The sequence below is a fragment of the Corvus kubaryi genome, unplaced genomic scaffold, assembly GCF_017639235.1.
Source record: "Corvus kubaryi isolate FWS band 111438036 unplaced genomic scaffold, C.kubaryi_AGA036_p1.0 split1-37374, whole genome shotgun sequence".
NCBI lineage: Eukaryota > Metazoa > Chordata > Aves > Passeriformes > Corvidae > Corvus > Corvus kubaryi.
The window spans coordinates 3,359,447-3,378,695 of NW_024582079.1; the positions used below are offsets into that span (position 1 = coordinate 3,359,447).

The following is a 19,249-nucleotide window of genomic DNA, read 5'->3' on the forward strand; positions in this document are numbered from 1 at the left end:
GGGGGAGGAGCCGCCCGCGCCGCTCCAGCCCCTTCCCGCGGCGGGGGCCGGGGCTCCCCCCGCCGCCGCGCCGCGCGGAGGGGCCGGCGGAGAGCCGCGGAAGTGCACTTGCTGCAGCCATTTCCTGCTCTTTGTGCGGGCGGCGCGGAGCATCCTGCGGAGCATCCCGCGGCGCCGAGCATCGCACCCGCGGAGCGCAGGTGAGCGGGCGGGGGTGGGCGCGGGGCTGCGCGGGGGCTGCGCGGGGGCTGCGCGGCTCCATCCCCTCCTTCCTTCCCTCCTCCGGGCTGTGCCCGCCGCCGAGCCCCATCTCCGCGGAGCGCCGGGCGGGCTGAGCGGGGCAGGTGCCGGGGCGGAGGGCGGCCCGGCGGGCCGGGATGTGCGGGCTGTATCCCACAATCCCCCGAGCTACCTGCGGCTCAGCCTGCCCGCAGCCGCCGCACAGCGCCGGGGAAAAAATAGCGCAAATCCCCCTTGTCCTCCCCCCGCCCCGCATCCCGGCTCCGCGCCCCCAGCACGGGGGAAGGGGCCGAGCCCCGGGCCCGCGGGCGCTGCAGGCCCCGCCGCGGCAGCGCAAGCCCGAGCCGGGGTGGCGGCGGTGCTGGAGAACGGGGCGCGGAGGGGATGCTGATGATGGAGGAGCGGCGGGGGGCGGCCCTGGCGGGGGCTCCGGCTGGCTCCCGGAGCACCCGTGGCGTGGAAATATGGTGTTCCAGGGCGGTGAGGGGGATGGAGGCAGCGACGGAGTCAGAGGCAGCGCTGGGTACGATGGGCTGGAGCGGCGGCCGCAGGTTCGGGCTGTGGCGTGGGTCGGAGCCGGCGGAACCTCCCCCGCCCCGAGGCGCCGGTCCCCGTGCGTGGCGCTCCTTTGTGCTCAACTTTGCCCCCGATGCCGCTGGGAATGCCGCGTGCCAGCCGCATCCCACCGCGCGGAGGGGGAGGGAGGCAGTGGATGGATTCCGCAGGAAATTTCCGTGGGTTGGAAGGACCGGGAAAGAACGAGGAGGAGAAGAAGAAGCACACCGTCCACGGTCGCTGCGTGCCCAGGGCTGTTTTGGAGAAGGGGGCAGGGTGCAGGGTTTGTGTGCTGTCAGGGGACACTGCCAGCAGCAGAGCGTGACCCCCTTTGCCATCTGCTGCTTCCCACGGGGGGTTCCTGCCCGGGGGCTTTAGATCACAAAGGTCTCAAAGAATTAGGCGGAGTCGCTAAAGCCTCTGCACCCTCCTGCCCTGAGATACCGAAAGAAAAATCACCCTCATGTTTTGCACGATGACAGTTGTCTGGGGTTAGTCACAGAGATGGGTGACTAGTCCAGTGTTCTGGTGTCACAGCCATGTAATTCTGTGCTAATTCCCTGCAAAGGAAAATTCTTTTCTCCATTTCTCTGTACAGTTAATTGTTATTAATGAAGCCTGAGGAATATGGAAAAATCTTCCATTTTCTGACCAGTCTCTTGAGCAAAGCAGGGTATGCTGAATTCATTTTTGCTGAATTCAGTTTTATTAACAAACAGTTATCATCTTTGCATGAAAAATGGGAAGGTTGGGTTTGGAAGATCGATAATTAGTCAACTATTAACAATGCTGGCCTCTGTAATTTGGTTTCCCAATAAGTGCTTTAACTCTCAACAGTGGGTTGCTTGTAAACTTGCTCTAAATTTCTCAACTCCATTGAAAATGTAGTTTCATATACCTGTCTCCTTCCTTGACCCGCTTTCTTTGGCACCAGAAAAAAAAAAAAAGATTTAGTTATTCTAAAAGAAATAAATACTAGAATGGTTGTGTTGCTGAGAGACAAGTACGGTGCAAATGCTTGGAACTCAGCCCTAATGGGATGGCAGAAAATGTAGAGTGGAGATGGAGAAAAACAGCTTCAGGAGTCATGCAGTTTGGCTTCCTTTTTTAATGGGAAGGGTAATTTCATGGTTATTAACATCTGCATCTGTGTAGGGCAGAAGCCCATCCTCACTCACTCTGCAAAGAACCTCCTGACTGTGGTGGTGGTTGCAGTTAAAAGTAATTCTTCAGTGCATTTTAGGCAGAAGTCAAACTAAACTTTTACACTATGAAGGCATTTTTTACTAAATATATGTTGGTGGCCAGGCTCCTTTATCCTCCTGTTGCTGTCAGGCAGTGGGTACCAGAAACACTCTGCTTTTATGCAACTGACACTTTGCTCTGCTGTGTACTTGTTGGGCCAGGATAGTGCCTGCCCACTGGTTAGATGCTATTTTTGGAGAGAGAGAAGCATTATCACAGGGGTAAAAACTAAATTCAGTGACTTTCCCAGGTTACCCAGAGGCTGGGAATCAGAGCTGGAGAAGAATCTCAGATCCTCAGGGGGTCAGCAGGTTTGTCCTCCTTCTCTACATTGCCACCTCCCCAGCAAAAGTCTTTTTGCTGCTCTTCTCACCCCAGGCTTACAAGGCTTGGACTCTGTCTGGGCAATTCCCATTTTTTCTTGCCTCCTTTCCTGTTCTTGGTACCTACTGCAGCACCAGTGTGAGCGTCTGCTGGAGGAGCAGGCAAGCTGAAAATCTGAAACAGCCCCTGCCACTTCCCCAGAGCTCTGAGCTGTGCAGCTTGGGAGCTGAGCACACGTGCATGCAACATATTCCTTATGGCCCTGCTTTTAAAAGTCTTTATTTCCCCAAGCTGCTTGAACAGTAAAGTTGCCTTTGTGCTTCTCCCTTCAAAGGGAATGATACTCCACCAATACTTCTGGGCAAGCATTTTGGTGGGGAAGGTAGGACATGCCCTACAAGGTTAGGCATCTGGGATGTCCATCCTCACTCCTCAGAGCCTTCCTATGCTGTCTGTGAAATCTGGTCCCCAGGCTGCTGCCACAAAAGCCACTATGTTGGGAACTCTTCCTTTCCATCTCGGGGTGGTGGGGCCCTGCCTGGCTAGCTCCCTGCAGTGTCTGAAGCCCCAGGTCCTCTGTGTGATCATTTGGCTTTAGAAGGTGCATGAGATGGCCAGAGGGTTTGCAACTGAGGTGTGGGAAAGGGGACAGGACGTTTCTGTAGCAAATTAGCAGAAAGTGTGGGCAACACTGCACCCATTAGCACCGATGCTCATGAGCAGAAGGGATAATCAGCCCGGTGGCAGCATCCCTGCCTCGGGTTTCACTGGGGTGGGGTTGGTTTCTGCCAGGCTCACCTTCAGTTCGTACAAAACATGTAGGACTGGAGGAACTTTGGCTTCTCTGAGCAGGAGCAGGATATGGAGGTGGCTCCTGGCAGCCTGTGAGTCCAGAGAGGAGGATATGCAGGGGAAGCCTCGCCCCACTGTGCCTGTGCTAGGACAGAGAAAAGCCCCGTTCCTGGGCAGGCTGCTGTGCTGCTCCCTGCGTGGAGCCCAGCCCCACGGCCACATGTCACTGTCACCAGACCACCACCATGGGCTGAGTCTCCTCTTCCCAGCACGGCCAGCCTACCCCAAAACCCAGGTGGTGGATGGCAGTGGAGGCTTTTTGATGAGTGTCCCAAGGGATCCTCAACTTCCCTGAGCTGGAGCTGCTTGGCAGCTGCCGAATTACCTCACAGCTGCCCCCCTTGTTGCTGGACAGAGGGGATGAAGCTGGATTTACAGGACAGCCCCAGCATGTCTGTGTAAGAACCTTTTTGCAGGAAGGTGAGGGAGGGCAGCATGGGTCTGGGGGAGTAGGGCTTCACCTGCCAGCTCTCCCAGGCAGCCACTGTGGTGGGGAGACACAGTGCAGTGCCCCAGGGACTGGGCAGAGCAATCACTGATGCCTTCAGAGCCTTCCCGAGCCTGTGTCTAAGTCACAGCCCCTCTAACTGCTGGATGCTCACCATTGTCAGGGGACCCCACCCAAGGGCAGGGCCCCCGCCAGCCCTACAACCACCCCAAGGAGCAGGCATGGGGCCATGGCACTGGCAGATGTCAGATCACTCGAGGCTGCTCCTCTCTGGATGATCTGGGGTGATGATCCAGGGCTGCTGGCCCTGGACCAGTGGCCCCTCTGTCACACACTCTGTCTGTGAGGCTGCTGTCTGTGGCAATGTGCTGCAGACACAAGGTCCAGGGGAAGTCCTGGCTGACCACGCTGTTCCCTGTAGCTGCTGTTGGGTTCCTGGTTGGTCTTAAGAAAGGGTAGAGTAGAAACTGGGTGATGAGAGGTAGAGTAAAAACTTGTGTGTTAAACCTGAAGTCTGTAGTTTTTCCAGCTGCATCTGGATCCTTGCAGTGCTCAGCCATGGCAAAGCATAGGGTGGGCTGGCAGCCAGTTGCACCTCTCATGCAGTTACTTGATGCTTTCTTTTCACATATTTCTACGTGCTGCCTCTCTGCCTCTGAGTGCAAGATTTTTAGGGCAGGGACTGCCTTAGCCTCGCAGGTGTGTGCACTGCCTGGCACAGCAGAGCCCTGATGCTGTATTTTGGACTCTGTCTCCTGGGGTGGCCCAAACAGCAGCAATAATTTTGCCCCTTGAGTTGACACTCCAATGAGCTCTTTGGGTGTCACAGGGTTGTTAGGGGAGTGCCTTTGGTTACAGCAAACTACCAACTCCTTGCACAAATGGCCTTAGAATTTGACTTACAGAAACATGGGGAGTGAGCCCAAATAAACAGCCACAGCCCTCAAAGCCATGGATGGAAAGTTTTGCCTTCTCGAGCCTGAAGTATGTAATGAAGCCTGAGTGAGTAGACAGGGTGTTGTTCTGGGATGCCAGTGGTGAGTCCTGGGGGGCTGGAGGATGGTGGTGGAGTTCTGTGTGCATCTGTGGGGCTGGGCAAGCAGAGCAGCCCAGGGAGCCCAGGCAGGCAGGGAGGAAGCTGCAGATGTGTAATGTCAGGGTTTGACAGTTGCTGCAGTTTGTAACAGGAAACCATGTTACTGAAGAAGGGTGAAGAAGGAAACAGATATTTGAGAGTGGAGGGGAAAAGCTGCTTGAGATTTTGGGTTTTTTCCAGGCACTCATTTAATGATGCTTCGGCTGCAGGTACAACCAAACCTGTTTCTCAGCTGCCTGGTGCCTTGGGGAGGCAATTGTGGAGGTGGAATGGGTTTTGTCAGGCTCATAGGTATTCCTGCAGCCTGTGATGATGAGGCACAGCTGCAGACTCCTTCCCTCTCATCACCCAAGGTGAAGCCAACCCAGGACTGCACACTGTGCATCCCCCTTAGCTGTGGCCCTTGCTGGGTGCCTGTGTGTCTATCCATGGATGTCCCAAAGCCATTATCCTTCGTGCTCCCAGTGCTGGAAATGGAAAGCAAGCTTATTTTCTTGGAAGCAGTGACTCAACTGAGGTAAAAAACAAGAACCTGAGGGATTAGTAGCAGATAATTAGCTGAGTATGGGGTCCTATAGAGATGCTGTTGTGACCAAAGGAACTGCTGTGGTTGTGCTCAAGGAGGGAGGTTTATGCTGCTGCTGTATTTGGTGCTTGTGCAGACACTGCCTTGTGTCCTGCCTGCTACCATGTCTGGCAAAAAAGTTGCAAAAGCTTAGAGAAAAGCCAAAGAGATGATTAAAGGATTGGAAAACATGCTCTGTAATGAGGCAGGCAAAGAGCTTCGCTGGCTTGCAGGGTGTTTTACTGAAATGTGTGAGTATCTGGATGGGAACTTTGATTTAGGGAGCTCTACTGTCCTGCAGATCAGAGCGATGAAACTCAAAGGCTCACATTTCAAACTAGACAGGCTCTGAGTGAGCCAAGCAGCACTGGGGGGGTGATTTTCTAATTGAATGGTGTGTCAATATTTAAAGAATTCTCTCTCTGCAAATGTCTAAGTGCAGCAGGGTGTTTTTCTGGGAGACACAGGCTCTAGGTCAGCTGCAGCTCTTGCACAGGATTAGGCATTAACTGGGGAAGCCCTGTGGCTGTGGTTACACAAGGGCTCAGCCTGGGTGACAGCACTGTCCCCCCGTGCCTGTGCACTCACAGCCAAGGTGAGTGGCAGGGGAGATGGGGACACAGGTTTGTCCTGTGGTTCCCACTGGGCGCCTGCCTGGGGAAAGTGCCAGGGAGCTTTCAGAAATGTTTCCCTTTGATTTTATTTTGTGTGCAGCTGGCACAGGTGGCAGCTCCAGGGTGAGCTGGGGAGGCCATGTCAGTGGTAAAAGTAGGGAAATTGAACAGCAACTTCGTTTTTGCTGCTTGCAGTGCCACAACTTTGCCTGCACAGCACTCGAGCCTTTCCAGTTCACCTCTGGGAATTAATGCAGTTGGTTGTTTACAGTTTCCAGCACTGTTCATGTGTGTGAGAAGGAGAGCATGTGAGTGTCAGCATCCGTCATACTTCTCTAATCATGCTGCTTCAGGAGATATTCTTGATAGCACCGCTTTGCATTTCGGAGCACACGCTTTCACCCGGGGCTGCTAAAGCTGCTCTGCAGCACCCAGCTGTTCTGTCTGAGAGAGTTTTGCATAGAGTTAAGAGAGAAGTGCCTGGGTGGGTAGTTGCGTTTCTCTTATTCTGCATTCCTGCTCTGCTGTTGAATTGCAGAAGGAGAGAGAGACGTAGGTTTAATGCACAAGAAAAGGAAAATAGATAAACTGGGTTTTTGTCCCCTGCAATGCCAGCCAGTCATGGCTCTGGTTTTGTCTTTTCCCACTCAGTCTCCTGCCTGCTGGCTGGTTGTCTTGTCTGTCTATCACCCTCTCTTTTGCTTTGGGTTTAGCACGGGAACTGAACATCTGCAGCCATGACAACTCACGTCACGCTCGAGGATGCCTTGTCCAACGTGGACCTGCTGGAGGAGCTGCCCCTGCCAGACCAGCAGCCATGCATCGAACCTCCTCCCTCCTCCATCATGTACCAGGTACTTCAGCTCCCCGAGGCAGAGGGTAGGGAGGGTTGTTCCAGTGGCTCATGCAAAGCACAGAGCCACACGGTGCTGTGAGAACCAGCCAAAAACATCCGGGGTTCAGTGTATTGAAGGAAGTGCTCAGAACAGATCTAGCCACAAATCTCTTCCCAAGGACTTTAAAAGGAAGGCACCAGATACTGGTGAAAGAGACTTTTAAGGCCGAGCAAAAATTAAGACCAGAGTGCATGAATGGGTAGGAAGCAGGAGATAAGATTTGTGATAGCAGCAGAAAGTTCTCAGTGATGTTTATTTGTGCACATATTTCTGTGCTTCCTTTTCGTGATCGTGCGTGCATCGAACTGAGCAGGGCAGGCTCAAAGTCCTGCCTGACTTTGGCTGGCCTGTGCCTCTAGCACAGCTGGAACTGCTGGCATGCGAGGGAGGGCAGCTGCTAGAACCACTTCTCTGCCCTGAACAACTCAGATTTAGCTGCAGCTGCACGGACCAAGCAAAGCTTGGCAGGGGCCCAGGGCACGGCTTGGCTCCTGCTTTTGGTTCCACAGTGGGATGCCTCGGCTGCTTGGCCACCACACCCTGCCCTATAGCACACACCCAGGGTTAAATATAACAGGGGTTCCTTTCTCCATCCTGCCGCTCCTGAGTTCCTGGCTCACCCGTGGCAGTGTATAAATACACCAGCACCGTGATTGTTGTGCCTTGTATGCAGGGCTCTGGAATTACAGTATCTCTTTCAGCAGGTCAGACCCCAGGCTCATTCCAGAGCCTTGGTATCTCTACGGATTATCAGACCCAAAGGTCATTCTGGGCTGTTCAAATTTCAGCTCTCCCTGAAAAATCTTCATGTAATTATTTGCTTATCTCTTCTTTCAATAAAGTTTGAGCCTTTGCTGGCTTGTGTCTCATGAGGGTCTCAGGGTCCAGCCTTATGGCACAGCCTCCTTTCAGGGCCATGAGTGTGTGCACACAGCTGGGCCTAAAAACCTCCTCTAAGCTGGATCTGGAGGTGTTGGCCCAGCTTGTTTCCTCATCATATTCAGTTTGTGTGTAGCCCTCTCCCCTGCTATCGAGAAATACACTTTAAGTCTCAGCTTGTGTTGTCACACTGGTCACATGTGATGCCCTGGAGGCACTGAGAAGAGTAGCCCTGTGGCCACAGGTCTGTGCTCCCAGCTTTCCTACTCAGGAAATGAGGTATTGAGGTGAGTGTGGTCGCTGCAGTGCTGCTGTCATCACAAGGAGCAGCCCTGGGTGCTTGGGACCTCTGTCTGCCCTGCCCTGCAGCAGATACCACCAGCCAGCCTTGGCAGAGGAAATTACTGAGTGCAGAGCATGTGAAGGGCACTCCAGAGAGCCAGGGGAGCTGCTTTTCCATCCCCCACTGGCCTCTGCAGTTTCTTGCTCCCCTGTCCCAGCCCAAAGCTGTATCACAGCTTCCAGGACAAATGTTTGTCCCAACAACTGTTTGTGCTTGCAAGAGCAGCAGTAGCACTGATAATAGCACCTGGATGAGGGCTGACTTTCATATTTATGTTTTCCAGACAACTCATTCCCTGCCCTTTCTCTGTGTTTATCCTTCGCACTTCCTGCTGACAGGATGTGGTCTTCTTCCAGCAGCCAGGGCTCAAACAGAAATTCATAGGGCTGCATCTGTCTTTGAGTAACCAAGCTAAAATCCTTAGAATAATTGCTGTAGCTTTTCTCTCTGGTGTGGCTGCAGCAAAGTTTGGCTTCATTTTACAAGGATTTGTCAGTGTTGACTGCCATATTTCCACACGTATTCCCTGCAGGATGAACATGTGTGATTCCAGGGTGTGTATGTGTGAAACTACTTCAGACCTAGAGGTGCAGCACCTCAAATAGTTCACAAGTTCCTCCCATGCTCCAGAAGCCCTACTAATTCTGCTTTTTGCCAACACATCCCATGTTAGGCTGTACCAGGTGAGCAAACAACCAGCTGTGTTTTAATCCCCATCTCTCCGTTTTGCCCACAGGCTAATTTTGACACAAACTTTGAAGACAGGAACGCCTTTGTGACGGGCATTGCCAGGTACATCGAGCAGGCCACGGTGCACTCCAGCATGGTGAGTCCCCTGGCGCTGTCCCCAGGGTGCTGAGCCTCCAGTGCCTGCCCTGTGCCAGCAACACCCCTCTGTCTTTCAGAATGAGATGCTGGAGGAAGGCCATGAGTACGCTGTGATGCTCTACACGTGGAGGAGCTGCTCACGAGCCATCCCTCAGGTACTCAAGCCCTTCCCAGGCAGGGCTGCTCTTGCAGTGACCCCTGTGCTTTGCCATGGGCCACGTGGATGGGGCCGAGCACAGGACCCCCAATCTCCCTGCTTGGTCAGGTGCAGCTCCCTGCTACATCAGAGGCTGTGGCTTCACAGGTGAAGACCAGAGCCTACACCTGAATGTGCACCACTCCTCCCTACCCCGACTGCATCCTCATGGCCGTCGATGCCTGGTGGGATTCTCAGGGCTGTCCTGGGCAGGGCCAGGAGTTTGATGATCTGTGTGGGTCCCTTCCAGCTCAGAATATTCTGTGATTCTGTGGTACTGTCTGACTGCAGTGTGGATCACCAGGGCAGGGACATTAGATTGCCCACTGCAGAGAGGGCAAGGCTACTTTGGCATCATCCCCCATGTCAGGCTGGCTGACATGTCCCTCTGTGCCCTGAGAATCAGCTGCTGGGTTACTGAACGTGCACCAGAGCTGTCAGCCCCATCACAGCTTTGTGGGAGCAACAGCTGCAGACAAAACCAGAGGAGGACAGCAGGATGCCCTGGGCAGCTGGTGTTTTCCCTGTAAGTTTGATAATGACTCGGAGTAACTGTTCTGGAAGTGAGATGGATGACAACTGAGTAAGTCCTTAAATTTAGCTTCCCAGGATTCCAGCGACAGTGACTCAGTTCATTGCTGTCAGCCACAGACAAGCCCAGTGATTTTTAATGGATCCTCAACAGAACCAAAATAATCCCAGCGAGGCTGCAGCAGAGCTGGAACCTGGTGCCTTGTGTGTCTTGCAACACAAAGTCTCAGATAATTTCATGCTACAACATTCCCACATCGTGCAGCAAGTCCAGACTCCATATTGTTTGGGTTCTGTGCCAGACAAACGCATTAGGAGACTTCTGTCCCTCAGAGTTGGGATTGTGCCTTTTCAGAATGCATGGAGACAATTTCAGATCTGAAATAGCCCCTTTTGCTTTCACCTATTGGTTTGAGAACCAGCTCCTCCTCAGGTCCCTCTGTTGTCCTTGGGTGGGGACAGGACTCCTTTGAAACAAGAAGATGGTGCCACAGTGACCCACAGCTGGGTTAGAAGCTGATGGTGACACGGATGATTTTCTTCGCAATGCAGGTGAAATGTAACGAACAGCCAAACCGAGTGGAGATTTATGAGAAAACAGTGGAAGTCCTGGAGCCAGAAGTCACCAAGCTTATGAAGTTCATGTATTTTCAGGTAAGTGGTCAAGGAGAGAGGCAAAAATAATCTTACTTACTTTGTTGTTAACATCCTAAGCAGGACTGTGCTATCCTTGCCTGCCAGGACAGCCCCCAGTAGCCTTGTAGCCACCTGAGCAGAAACCTGAGACCCATGTGAAGGAAAATCTGGGTGTCCCTTGCTCAGCCCCAAAATCTTCTATACAAGTTGGGAAAGAGCACACCTCAGCCCTTCAAGTTCATGGAGACCCAGAGCCACCACTCTTTGGAGCTAAGGGTGTCAGAGGTTCCTGTTTTTCGGGGATGTTGGCTGATGTGAAGAGCTGATTATCCATTGCCATGTGGCAACCACAGAGCTGCTGTGGGCCCCCCATCACCGCCTGCATTATAACCAGCTGCATCTGAGTTTCACAAACATTTTTAGGTTTTATATCCTGTGAGGTCTTTAAGTCCCACCTAAAAGATGCAGCCTGATATGGCAGAACACCCCACGGTCGGGGCAGGTGCAGCTGGGGAGTGTTCAAGCGCCCTTCTCCCCTCAGGCACTGAGGGTGTTTGTCAGCAGTGATTTATAACTTCTGTTTCATGTGACAGCCAAGAGGGACCTTGGATCCTTCATTCCCAGCCAAAACCCACATTTTCTAAAGGTGGTGGGTGGAGGGGGTTCCCATGGGGGTGCATGACCCTGTGCCCCTGCCCTGCAGCGCAAGGCCATCGAGCGGTTCTGCAGCGAGGTGAAGCGCCTGTGCCACGCTGAGAGGAGGAAGGACTTCGTGTCTGAGGCCTATCTCCTCACTCTGGGCAAGTTCATCAACATGTTTGCCGTCCTGGATGAGCTGAAGAACATGAAGTGCAGCGTCAAAAATGATCATTCTGCTTACAAAAGGTGAGAGGGGATGAAGAGGCGGGAATGGGGACAGGACTGGTCTGCAAGGGAGCTCCTGGTCTGCCCAGCAGTAGGGCAGGTGGACATCAGGAGGCTGGAGATGGGGTTTCCGTGCTGTCCCAGGCTCTCTTTGCGAGTTCAGGCAAATCTCTGAGCCGTGTTGTGTTGCAGTTCCCTATTGGAAATAGAGTTGTTACGTAGAAGGGTCTGAGTCTGGGGCATTGCAGCTGCAGGTCGGACAGGGAAGGTGGGTGGTGACAGTCTCACACTGGCTGAGTGACCCTTGGTGATGTTGGATTTGTCCCTTCCAGAGCTGCCCAGTTCCTGCGGAAGATGGCAGACCCCCAGTCCATCCAGGAGTCCCAGAACCTCTCCATGTTCCTGGCAAACCACAACCGCATCACTCAGGCAGGTCCCTTTTCTCTGAGCCACTGGACCTTTCCATCAGCAGAGAGAAGCAGTGACCTTGCTGAGGCTGACAGCACTTCAGACCAGGCTGTGGCAGCAGCTGTTGGGTCTTTGCCACTGACTCTGGTGGTCTTTTGGTCAGGCTGTGTAATTCTAGCAATGTCTCGTGTCATCCTGGGTGGCTTTGAAGGTCTCTATGTCAAGACAAAGATGAAAGTCCAAAAGATGTAAGAAGAGCTCTGGGAGGGGGAGGTTCTGCCAGAACTCCATCCCCTGAAGCTGCATGGGGCTGCAGCTCAGCCCCTGTGGCCCTCCACACTCCACAGGCTCCATAGCTTCTGCTACCTAGTTAAAATATTGCACCAAGACATCTCTTTGTCTGATATTTGGGTGTTGTGATCAGCCTGAAAGGGAGTTGTCCTGCAGACGAAGGTTGTTTCTTCCAGGTGGTGCCATGAGCTGAGTCTTCTGCTGGTAAACTAAAAAAAAGCACACAAATGAGGTTTGAAGGAACCTCTTACTGTTCTTCTCTTACTCCTTCAAATGTTTCCTCCCTGTTTTCTGCTGTTCCTCTGCCCATATGGATAATGTGGCTTCTGTTGTGTTTCAGTGTCTGCACCAACAACTAGAGGTTATCCCTGGGTACGAGGAGTTGCTGGCTGATATTGTCAACATCTGTGTGGATTACTATGAAAACAAGATGTATCTCACCCCCAGTGAGAAGCACATGCTCTTAAAGGTGAGGTTGGGCCATGCTTGTGGGGCTGGGTGCTTGCATGGTTTCACTGTCGCTTTAGTAAAATGAAATTCACTCCTAGGACAACGTTTCTCTTCAAGTTCCTTATTTTTTACTCCTTTGGGTTTACATGCATCCTTTCTCTGCAGAGCCAGTGTCCTCTGCTCACACGAGTTGCTGTGAGTGCTCTGCAGGCAGCAGCAAAGCTGCTTTGCTTCCTCCTTTTCCTGTTCCCTTTCTGATCCCTGGTGCTTTGTGTCCTCTGCTGTGGTACCTCAGTCCTCCCACTGACCTCTTTCTGTAGCTGAACAGGCTGGACATGGCCCTGAGTCGGGGATGTTCCATCCCAGTGCTCTGACAGGGCAGCTTTGCCAGGCAGTGCCATGAGCTGCCTCTGTGCCTGCCCTAACTTGGACCTTCTCCCACCATTTCTCTGCTGTCCTTTCTGGCCTTCTCCCTTATTCCCATATAAAAATCTTCTTTCCTCTCTCCCTGTCCTCTTCCTCATCTCCATCTCTCTGTTTCCCCACAATCTTTCCCAGTGCTGCCAGCAGCTCTGCCTGCCTGGGATTAAGCCCGTGGTGGATGAGATCACTTGTGGGTGCCCTACATCCTCCAAGGCTCAAACGGGTTTTTCTGTTGTGCATGGAAGTTCAGGATCATGGGCTTGACTTGTATAACTGCAGAGGACGTTGTAAAATCACCACCAACTTTGTAACCCAGAATTTTCTTCTTGATGCCCATTCCTAGCAATAATTCCCTGCAGAAGGCAGATGCTCCCAGGTTTGTTTTTCTGACTGGAAAGAGTCCTCGAGATGAACATGCTAAAATATCTGTTTGTTTGGTGTATTTGTCCTTGCTGTCAGTCAGTTATTGGCAATGATTGCAGTCACTATTACCATAAAAACTTCATTACAGTGGTGTGAGTCAGCTCAGGTTCTTTGAAGGGTAATGTGGGTAGGTTGTCTCTCTCTAATGATTTGTACTGAATTCAGGGGGTGGGGAAATCAATCCAGGAGAATATTTCAAATTCTTCTCCAGGAATAAACTTTTGCCTTCGGGTGGAGAAGGCTTTTGGGTTATTGTTATGGGAGAGAGGAGGAACAAATAAGCAAAGGAAGCATCCTGTGTTTTTGCACAGACAATGGACGCAGTCCATCATGTGTCCTCTGCCTAGCATGTGCATCCTGGCAGACACAGGCACATTTTTAACATTTCCTCATGGGTGTCAGGTGGCAACAGGAACCTGAAATGGTCTTTCCTCATGCTGAGTGATGGAGAACTGTCTTTGACTCGTGCTGCTGACTTCATGCTAATGAAACCTTCCCTTTCCATCTTCTCCAGGTGATGGGGTTTGGCCTGTATCTCATGGATGGGAATGTCAGCAACATTTACAAGTTGGATGCCAAGAAGAGAATCAACCTTAGCAAAATAGACAAATTCTTCAAGGTCAGTGACCTGTCTGGGTGAGGCTGGTGTTTATTGCAGACCAGTGGATTAGTGACCTGTACCATTGCACATGCTGCTAGCAACAAACAAACCACAGGAATCATTTCCAGATCCAAAAAACCCTGGGCCAAAAACTGAGGAATGGAATTGCTGTGACCAGGCGCTGGCACAGAGCTGCAGCACGGGTGAGGTGAATGATGCCAGCCCTCAGTGCCAGCAGGGCTGTGGATGGGGAGCAGTGCTGGGACTGGCTCTGCTCCCATGGCACTGGAGCTGGGCAGCCAGTGGGAGCTGCAGCTCTGGCTGCTTCCTGCCAAGGGGCAGAGGATGGGGAGGCTGTTTCATGGATGAGGGAAGGTTGTGCCAGACTGACTGCTTCTCTCTCTTTTACACATTCTGGAGGCAGGTTTGCAGTCTCTGTGGTTTCAGACCACCAGCAAACCTGGCTGGTTTGCTGAGGTCTGTGTAGGTGATGGTTCTGCTTCTCTTGCCCTCTGCAAGCTGCTGAGCTGAGGGACAGAGGACGCAGCTGGCGAGCCAGTGTGTGATCTGGCAGTTTTATTTCGTGTATAAACTGTGCTCCCTGTAGCACAGAACAAGCTGTGGGAGAGTTTGTGTCAGCTGGGACTTGGAGGTGCTCAGGGAGATCTTCAAAGGGTCACTCTGTGGTTTGATGAACCGTTTTTGTCTTGTCTGAGATGTGGATTTTGGGGAAAGGCCCATGAAACCTGGATGCTCCCAGTGGCAGGGTGGGAAGCAGCTGCACAACCTCCCTCTGCTGAAGCACATCTGGCCAGGGTCTGATCCACAGCTGGAGGCCAGGCTGCATTGCCCTGGGACCACTCAGCACAAGAAAGGTTTGGGATAACCCTGTTGGTGGAGAGGAGGGCTGAGAGCCCACACAGCACCTCAGGGAAGGCAGTGCCTCCTTTCCACTGCTTCTGGGCACAGACTGGGTCAAGGAGGCATTTTGAGTTTGGAGCAGGTCAGCTGTAGGAGGCATGGTGGGATCTGGCAGAAGACAAATGTGTTGGCAGCAAAGAATAATAGCATAGCAAGAGGACAGCAGAAGAATTTTCCAGATGGAGCAATTAGTTTTCTTTGAGACCTAGTGAGCTTGAGCAGTCCTTCCTGAGTCCTTTATTAATCTTTCTCCAGAGATGAAAAGATTGGTTTCTGTTACCAGCATTTGCTCCACATCAGGGAAAATGAGAAGGTGATGATTTGGGAGGGCACACAGGGCTCCTTCCCCATCACTCTTGCAGCACAGTGGATTCTCCCTGATGCTTCACGAAGAGGTGGGGTGAGGAGCCTGGAAGCAGAGGTTGGTTGTGGTGTTGGGTAGAGGGTGTCCCCCTGCTTATTGCCACGAGGTTTGGTTTATGGGTGATGTGCTGGGTTTGTGCAGGGGAGGGAATAGGTGAGCCCAGGTTTCATGGAAGGTGGGTGTGCCAGCTGCTGCATCCTCTGCTGAGCAGTGGGGACTTATTTACCCAAATTTGCACCATTTCCTGGAGACAGCCCTGAGAGCAGGGGGCCACAGACACCATAATCTTATGGATAGGCCGATGATGAGGTGTTTAAGAACCCTCCCATCACTGGGGAGACTGCTCTGCAAAGGTGATTTATCATGTCGTTCTTCAGAGTCTTCTGGGTTTCCCATGATTCAGCTTTGCTAATTCAACTAAATCTCTAAATCAGGCCTTCAGTATAATCTGTAGAGTTTGGTCATCTTGGTGCATTCAGACAGATTTGCTGTTCATTTCCAAGTGCTGTGGGCCATCAGAGAATGAGGTAAAATACCTTCCATTGCATGGAATAACTTTCTCCTTTCCAGCTTTATTTCCATTTGCACTTCTCCAGCATCTGCCATGGTCTCACTTAATCAGTTAAGTACCACTCCAAACTATCAGATCTCAATAAGGAAAGACCAACTACTCCTTTACTACATCTGCTTATTGCCTTCTGATTAAATTTCTAGTGGATTGCCCAGGAATTTGAGTAGTGAAAATGAACTACCCCTTCATTTAAACCTTTTATGGAAGTGCCAGTGGGAATCCCTGATGACAGCATTACACATCCTGTGCACAACTCAGCTTGAGAAGTGTGTGATAATAGGACAGGGAATTTGCCGTCATCTTCCCTGAATTTTGGGGCAAGGCTTTTGTAGCTGGGTGAAGTTGAAGCTTCATATTTTACTGATGAGCTGTCAGTAGCCCTTGGTTGGGTGTTGTTTGCAGGTGGAAGTTTAGTGAAGGAGGGACCTGTCTGAGCTTGAGGTATCTTCAGAGCACTTGGAATTTATTTCCCATCCAAAACCTCCTGAGATGTAAAGGGCAAGCAGAGCCCTGTTACATTGCCTGTGTCTTCCTCTTTATGGAGAAGTTCTAAGACACATCACAAACAACCATGGTGCTGAATCCCTGGGGAAAGCTGACACCTTCCTGGGTGTCCAGAATATCAACATGCTGGCTTTTCATCCCTCTGTTCTCTTGGAGGATTAGGCTGGGAGACAGTAAGGCCTGCTCAGGAATACACTTCTCTCTTTTTGTTGTAAAAAGAGCCTTTCCTCTGGCTGGTTACAGCACTGAACCATTCCGGCCATAACCAGCCTGGTATCAGCGAGCCCAGGGCTCCAGAGCACTCACAGGGGGTGATTTCCTCCCGCAGAAAGCTTTGTGATCACTTTCTGTCACTTCCTAGGTGTGAAATGACCCTGGGTCCAGGTTTGCACTTTGTTTCAAACAGTCTGACACTTCCCAAAGCTTCAGAGGTGCAGGATGCCTTTTTGCAGTCCCTTGCGTTGTGCTGGGGCCAGGCACTCTCTCTCTCTCTCTCTCTCTCTCACTCTCGCTCTCTGTTGCTCTCTCTCTCTCTGCCATGTTTCAACCATCTTTTGTTTTCTTTTCCAGCAGCTGCAGGTGGTTCCTTTATTCGGCGATATGCAGATAGAACTGGCCAGATACATTAAGACCAGTGCTCACTATGAGGAGAACAAATCCAAGTGAGTGCCTGCCATAATGTCTCTTGGCTTCTGTGTGTGTCCTGAGGGCCGTGGGAGCTGCAGCCCCGTGGCGTGTGCGAGGCCTGTGCACATGTGTGTGTCCCCGTGAGGCGTGAGTCCGGCGTGCCAGCTCTGTGTGCCCGTGTGTACCTCCCTGTCCCTGCATGGGAAGATGTCCTCCCCGGCCCTGGGGGTGCAGCCAGCTCCCAAGCTCCGTGTAACCATCCCCTGGGAGCAGGCAGGGCTGGGAGGGTCTGGCAGCGAGGTGGGAGGAAGGAAAGGTGGCTGGTGCATGGATTGGGGCAGCGCCGAGTGCTTGCGAGCTGTGTGAGTGTGAGCAGCGTGTCCCTGCTCTGGGGAGATTTTAATCCACAGTTTGCACCCCAAGGACAAAATCCTCCAGAGCATGAACACGGCAGTGGATCTCTGCAGTAGCCAGGGTGTCTCCTCTAGCTCAGGCAGGGTTCCTGAAGAAGGACAGCAGAAATGAGGATTGAACCAGAGGCTCAGATGCTCTGGAAATTAATGAACTGCAAACGGCTGACTGTGGCGCTAACGACTAGATGTGGCACTCAGTGCTCTGGTTTAGTTGACAGGGTGGTGATCAGTCAGAGGTTGGACTCCATGATCTTAGAGGTCTTTTCCAACCTTAATGATTCTGTGATTGTGGCTATTGTGAGAGAAGAGCAGAAGTGGGGAGCTCAGGAGCAGCCTGGGCTGGTGGCAGTTTGCTGCTGCCATCAGATGAACCCACAGACGTTGTCCCAGTCACAGCAGGCAGGTGAGAGGCCCCACTTGTGTTCGTAGCTTTGCGTCACTCTCAGTCATTGCCAGCAGAATCGGTGTTGGGTTTGGATATCCTTGGAATAAGGTTTGCAACCACACGTGAGCAAAGCCTGTCTGAGCTGTGTCTGGCTGCAGTGGCCAGTGGCAGCCAGGCTTTCACCAGGCAGTGGCCTTCCCCCTGTGGGACTGTACTGGGTGGAAATCAGGTTTTTTCTCTGGTGTCTGTGAGGAGCAGCCAGGCCGGGCTGGCTCTTCAGCAGGACAGGAACTAACCTGCAGTGTCATCGCTTCTGTTCGCTCATCCCCTTCCACCCCAGAGGGTCCAGCTTCTCTGCCTGCCAGGAGCAGCCCTCCGCCCCTGCCCTCCCAAAAACTGGTTGAAAAGTGCCCGTTAATTGTTCAGGAGAGATTTGAAAACAACGTGGCAAAGCTTCCTGAGCAAAAAGTTTTCAATTAAAATTGAGGGGGAAGAAAAAAGAAGAGAAAAAAATATGATTCCACATCATTTAAACAATATTTTTGAAAACTTGATTTGAAAGAGTAGAACTGTCTGAAGATTTGCACCTTTTAATCCCAAATCATTCAGAAAGCACATTTCAACAAAACGTGGCAGCAGCATTCCTCATTTTCTCATCTCAAAACCAAGGTAGCTCATGGGCTGTTTTACCTGTGCACAATTTTAATGTCTGTCTTGAAATCTGTCTCACCAGGTCTGTGTGCCGTACCGTACTAACCAGTGTTTCTTCCTCACTCACTTGCTTTCCCAGCAGATTGCATGGGACTCCCAGCTCTAACTCTGCCAAGGTGGCTCCATGTAATCCCCATTTCTTACTAATACTGTTTTTGTCACTTTCTCTCCCTCCTTGTCTCCGTGCAAGTGGAATTAATTGGTGTTTTTCCTGCATGGCGCTTTGTTTCTGCACTGTGGAGTAGGTTGTGTGTGGCAGGGAGGGCTGGGGCAGCCCTGGCCATTCCTGCTGACCTGCCGATTGTCTGGTGGGGAGCGCATGGAAACGGGTAAGAGCCGAACAGTGGGACTGGGGGAGGATGGATTTCACAAGGAATGGCGTGGCCCAGCATTCCCAGGACCTTCTACCACCACAAATACTGGCAAAAACTGCAGTTAAGTGTAGGGATATGTCTGTATGTCTATGTCCATGTCAGGGGCAGGTGTCTCACCTTTCTTTTGTATGGCCAGTCTAAAGTGGAGAGCATGACTATCATAAGATGGACAGTTACTTAGGGGAAAAAAAAGTATAATCTTTTACATTGTGATGACAGACTAAGACATGAGAATCTCACTGACAGATGTTTGCTGGCACAAAATGTTTTGGTGGAGCCATTCTGGTTCTGTATCTGGGGCTAATACATTACAGGATAAAAATGAGATATTAAGTTAAATAGACCTGATTTGTCCCATTCCTTCATACAACTGTGCCTTTGGAAGGGGAGTGCTGCCTTTTTTTAGGATGACATTACTCTGTCATGTGGTACATATGGATCAATGCAAATGAAAATCTAGCTCAGTTAATCATATTCTGCTCATCATGTGTACTCAGGGTTGTTCACTGAGCTGGTAGCATGAGCCAGAACCAAAAACAATGGGAGGGCTGTTTCTGTGCAGTTTTTCATTGCAGGAGAAGGCAGCACGACCCAGATCTGGAGGGAAGACCTCTAAGGGGATGATTATCCTTAGGCTTAGCCGAAAGGATGCAAACGATGCAGGTCTTTGA

General features: G+C 51.8%; 1 protein-coding gene across 4 annotated transcripts in view; it reads left to right on the forward strand.

Moving 5' to 3' along the window:
• Positions 1 to 34: 34 nt before the first annotated feature.
• Positions 35 to 19,249, forward strand: part of LOC121657778 (cytoplasmic FMR1-interacting protein 2) — a 49,956-nt gene continuing 30,741 nt past the window's right edge. The window contains exons 1-10 of one of the 4 annotated variants that reach the window (XM_042013864.1): positions 35 to 200; positions 6,653 to 6,793; positions 8,794 to 8,883; positions 8,963 to 9,040; positions 10,165 to 10,266; positions 10,952 to 11,133; positions 11,445 to 11,541; positions 12,152 to 12,280; positions 13,622 to 13,726; positions 16,639 to 16,730. In XM_042013864.1, coding sequence (XP_041869798.1) covers positions 6,677 to 6,793; positions 8,794 to 8,883; positions 8,963 to 9,040; positions 10,165 to 10,266; positions 10,952 to 11,133; positions 11,445 to 11,541; positions 12,152 to 12,280; positions 13,622 to 13,726; positions 16,639 to 16,730 — 992 coding nt within the window. In that variant the 5' untranslated portion in view covers positions 35 to 200; positions 6,653 to 6,676. Of the gene's footprint in view, positions 201 to 673; positions 764 to 6,652; positions 6,794 to 8,793; positions 8,884 to 8,962; positions 9,041 to 10,164; positions 10,267 to 10,951; positions 11,134 to 11,444; positions 11,542 to 12,151; positions 12,281 to 13,621; positions 13,727 to 16,638; positions 16,731 to 19,249 lie in introns of those variants that run through there. The other 3 variants (XM_042013863.1, XM_042013860.1, XM_042013861.1) reach the window with 3 other exon arrangements.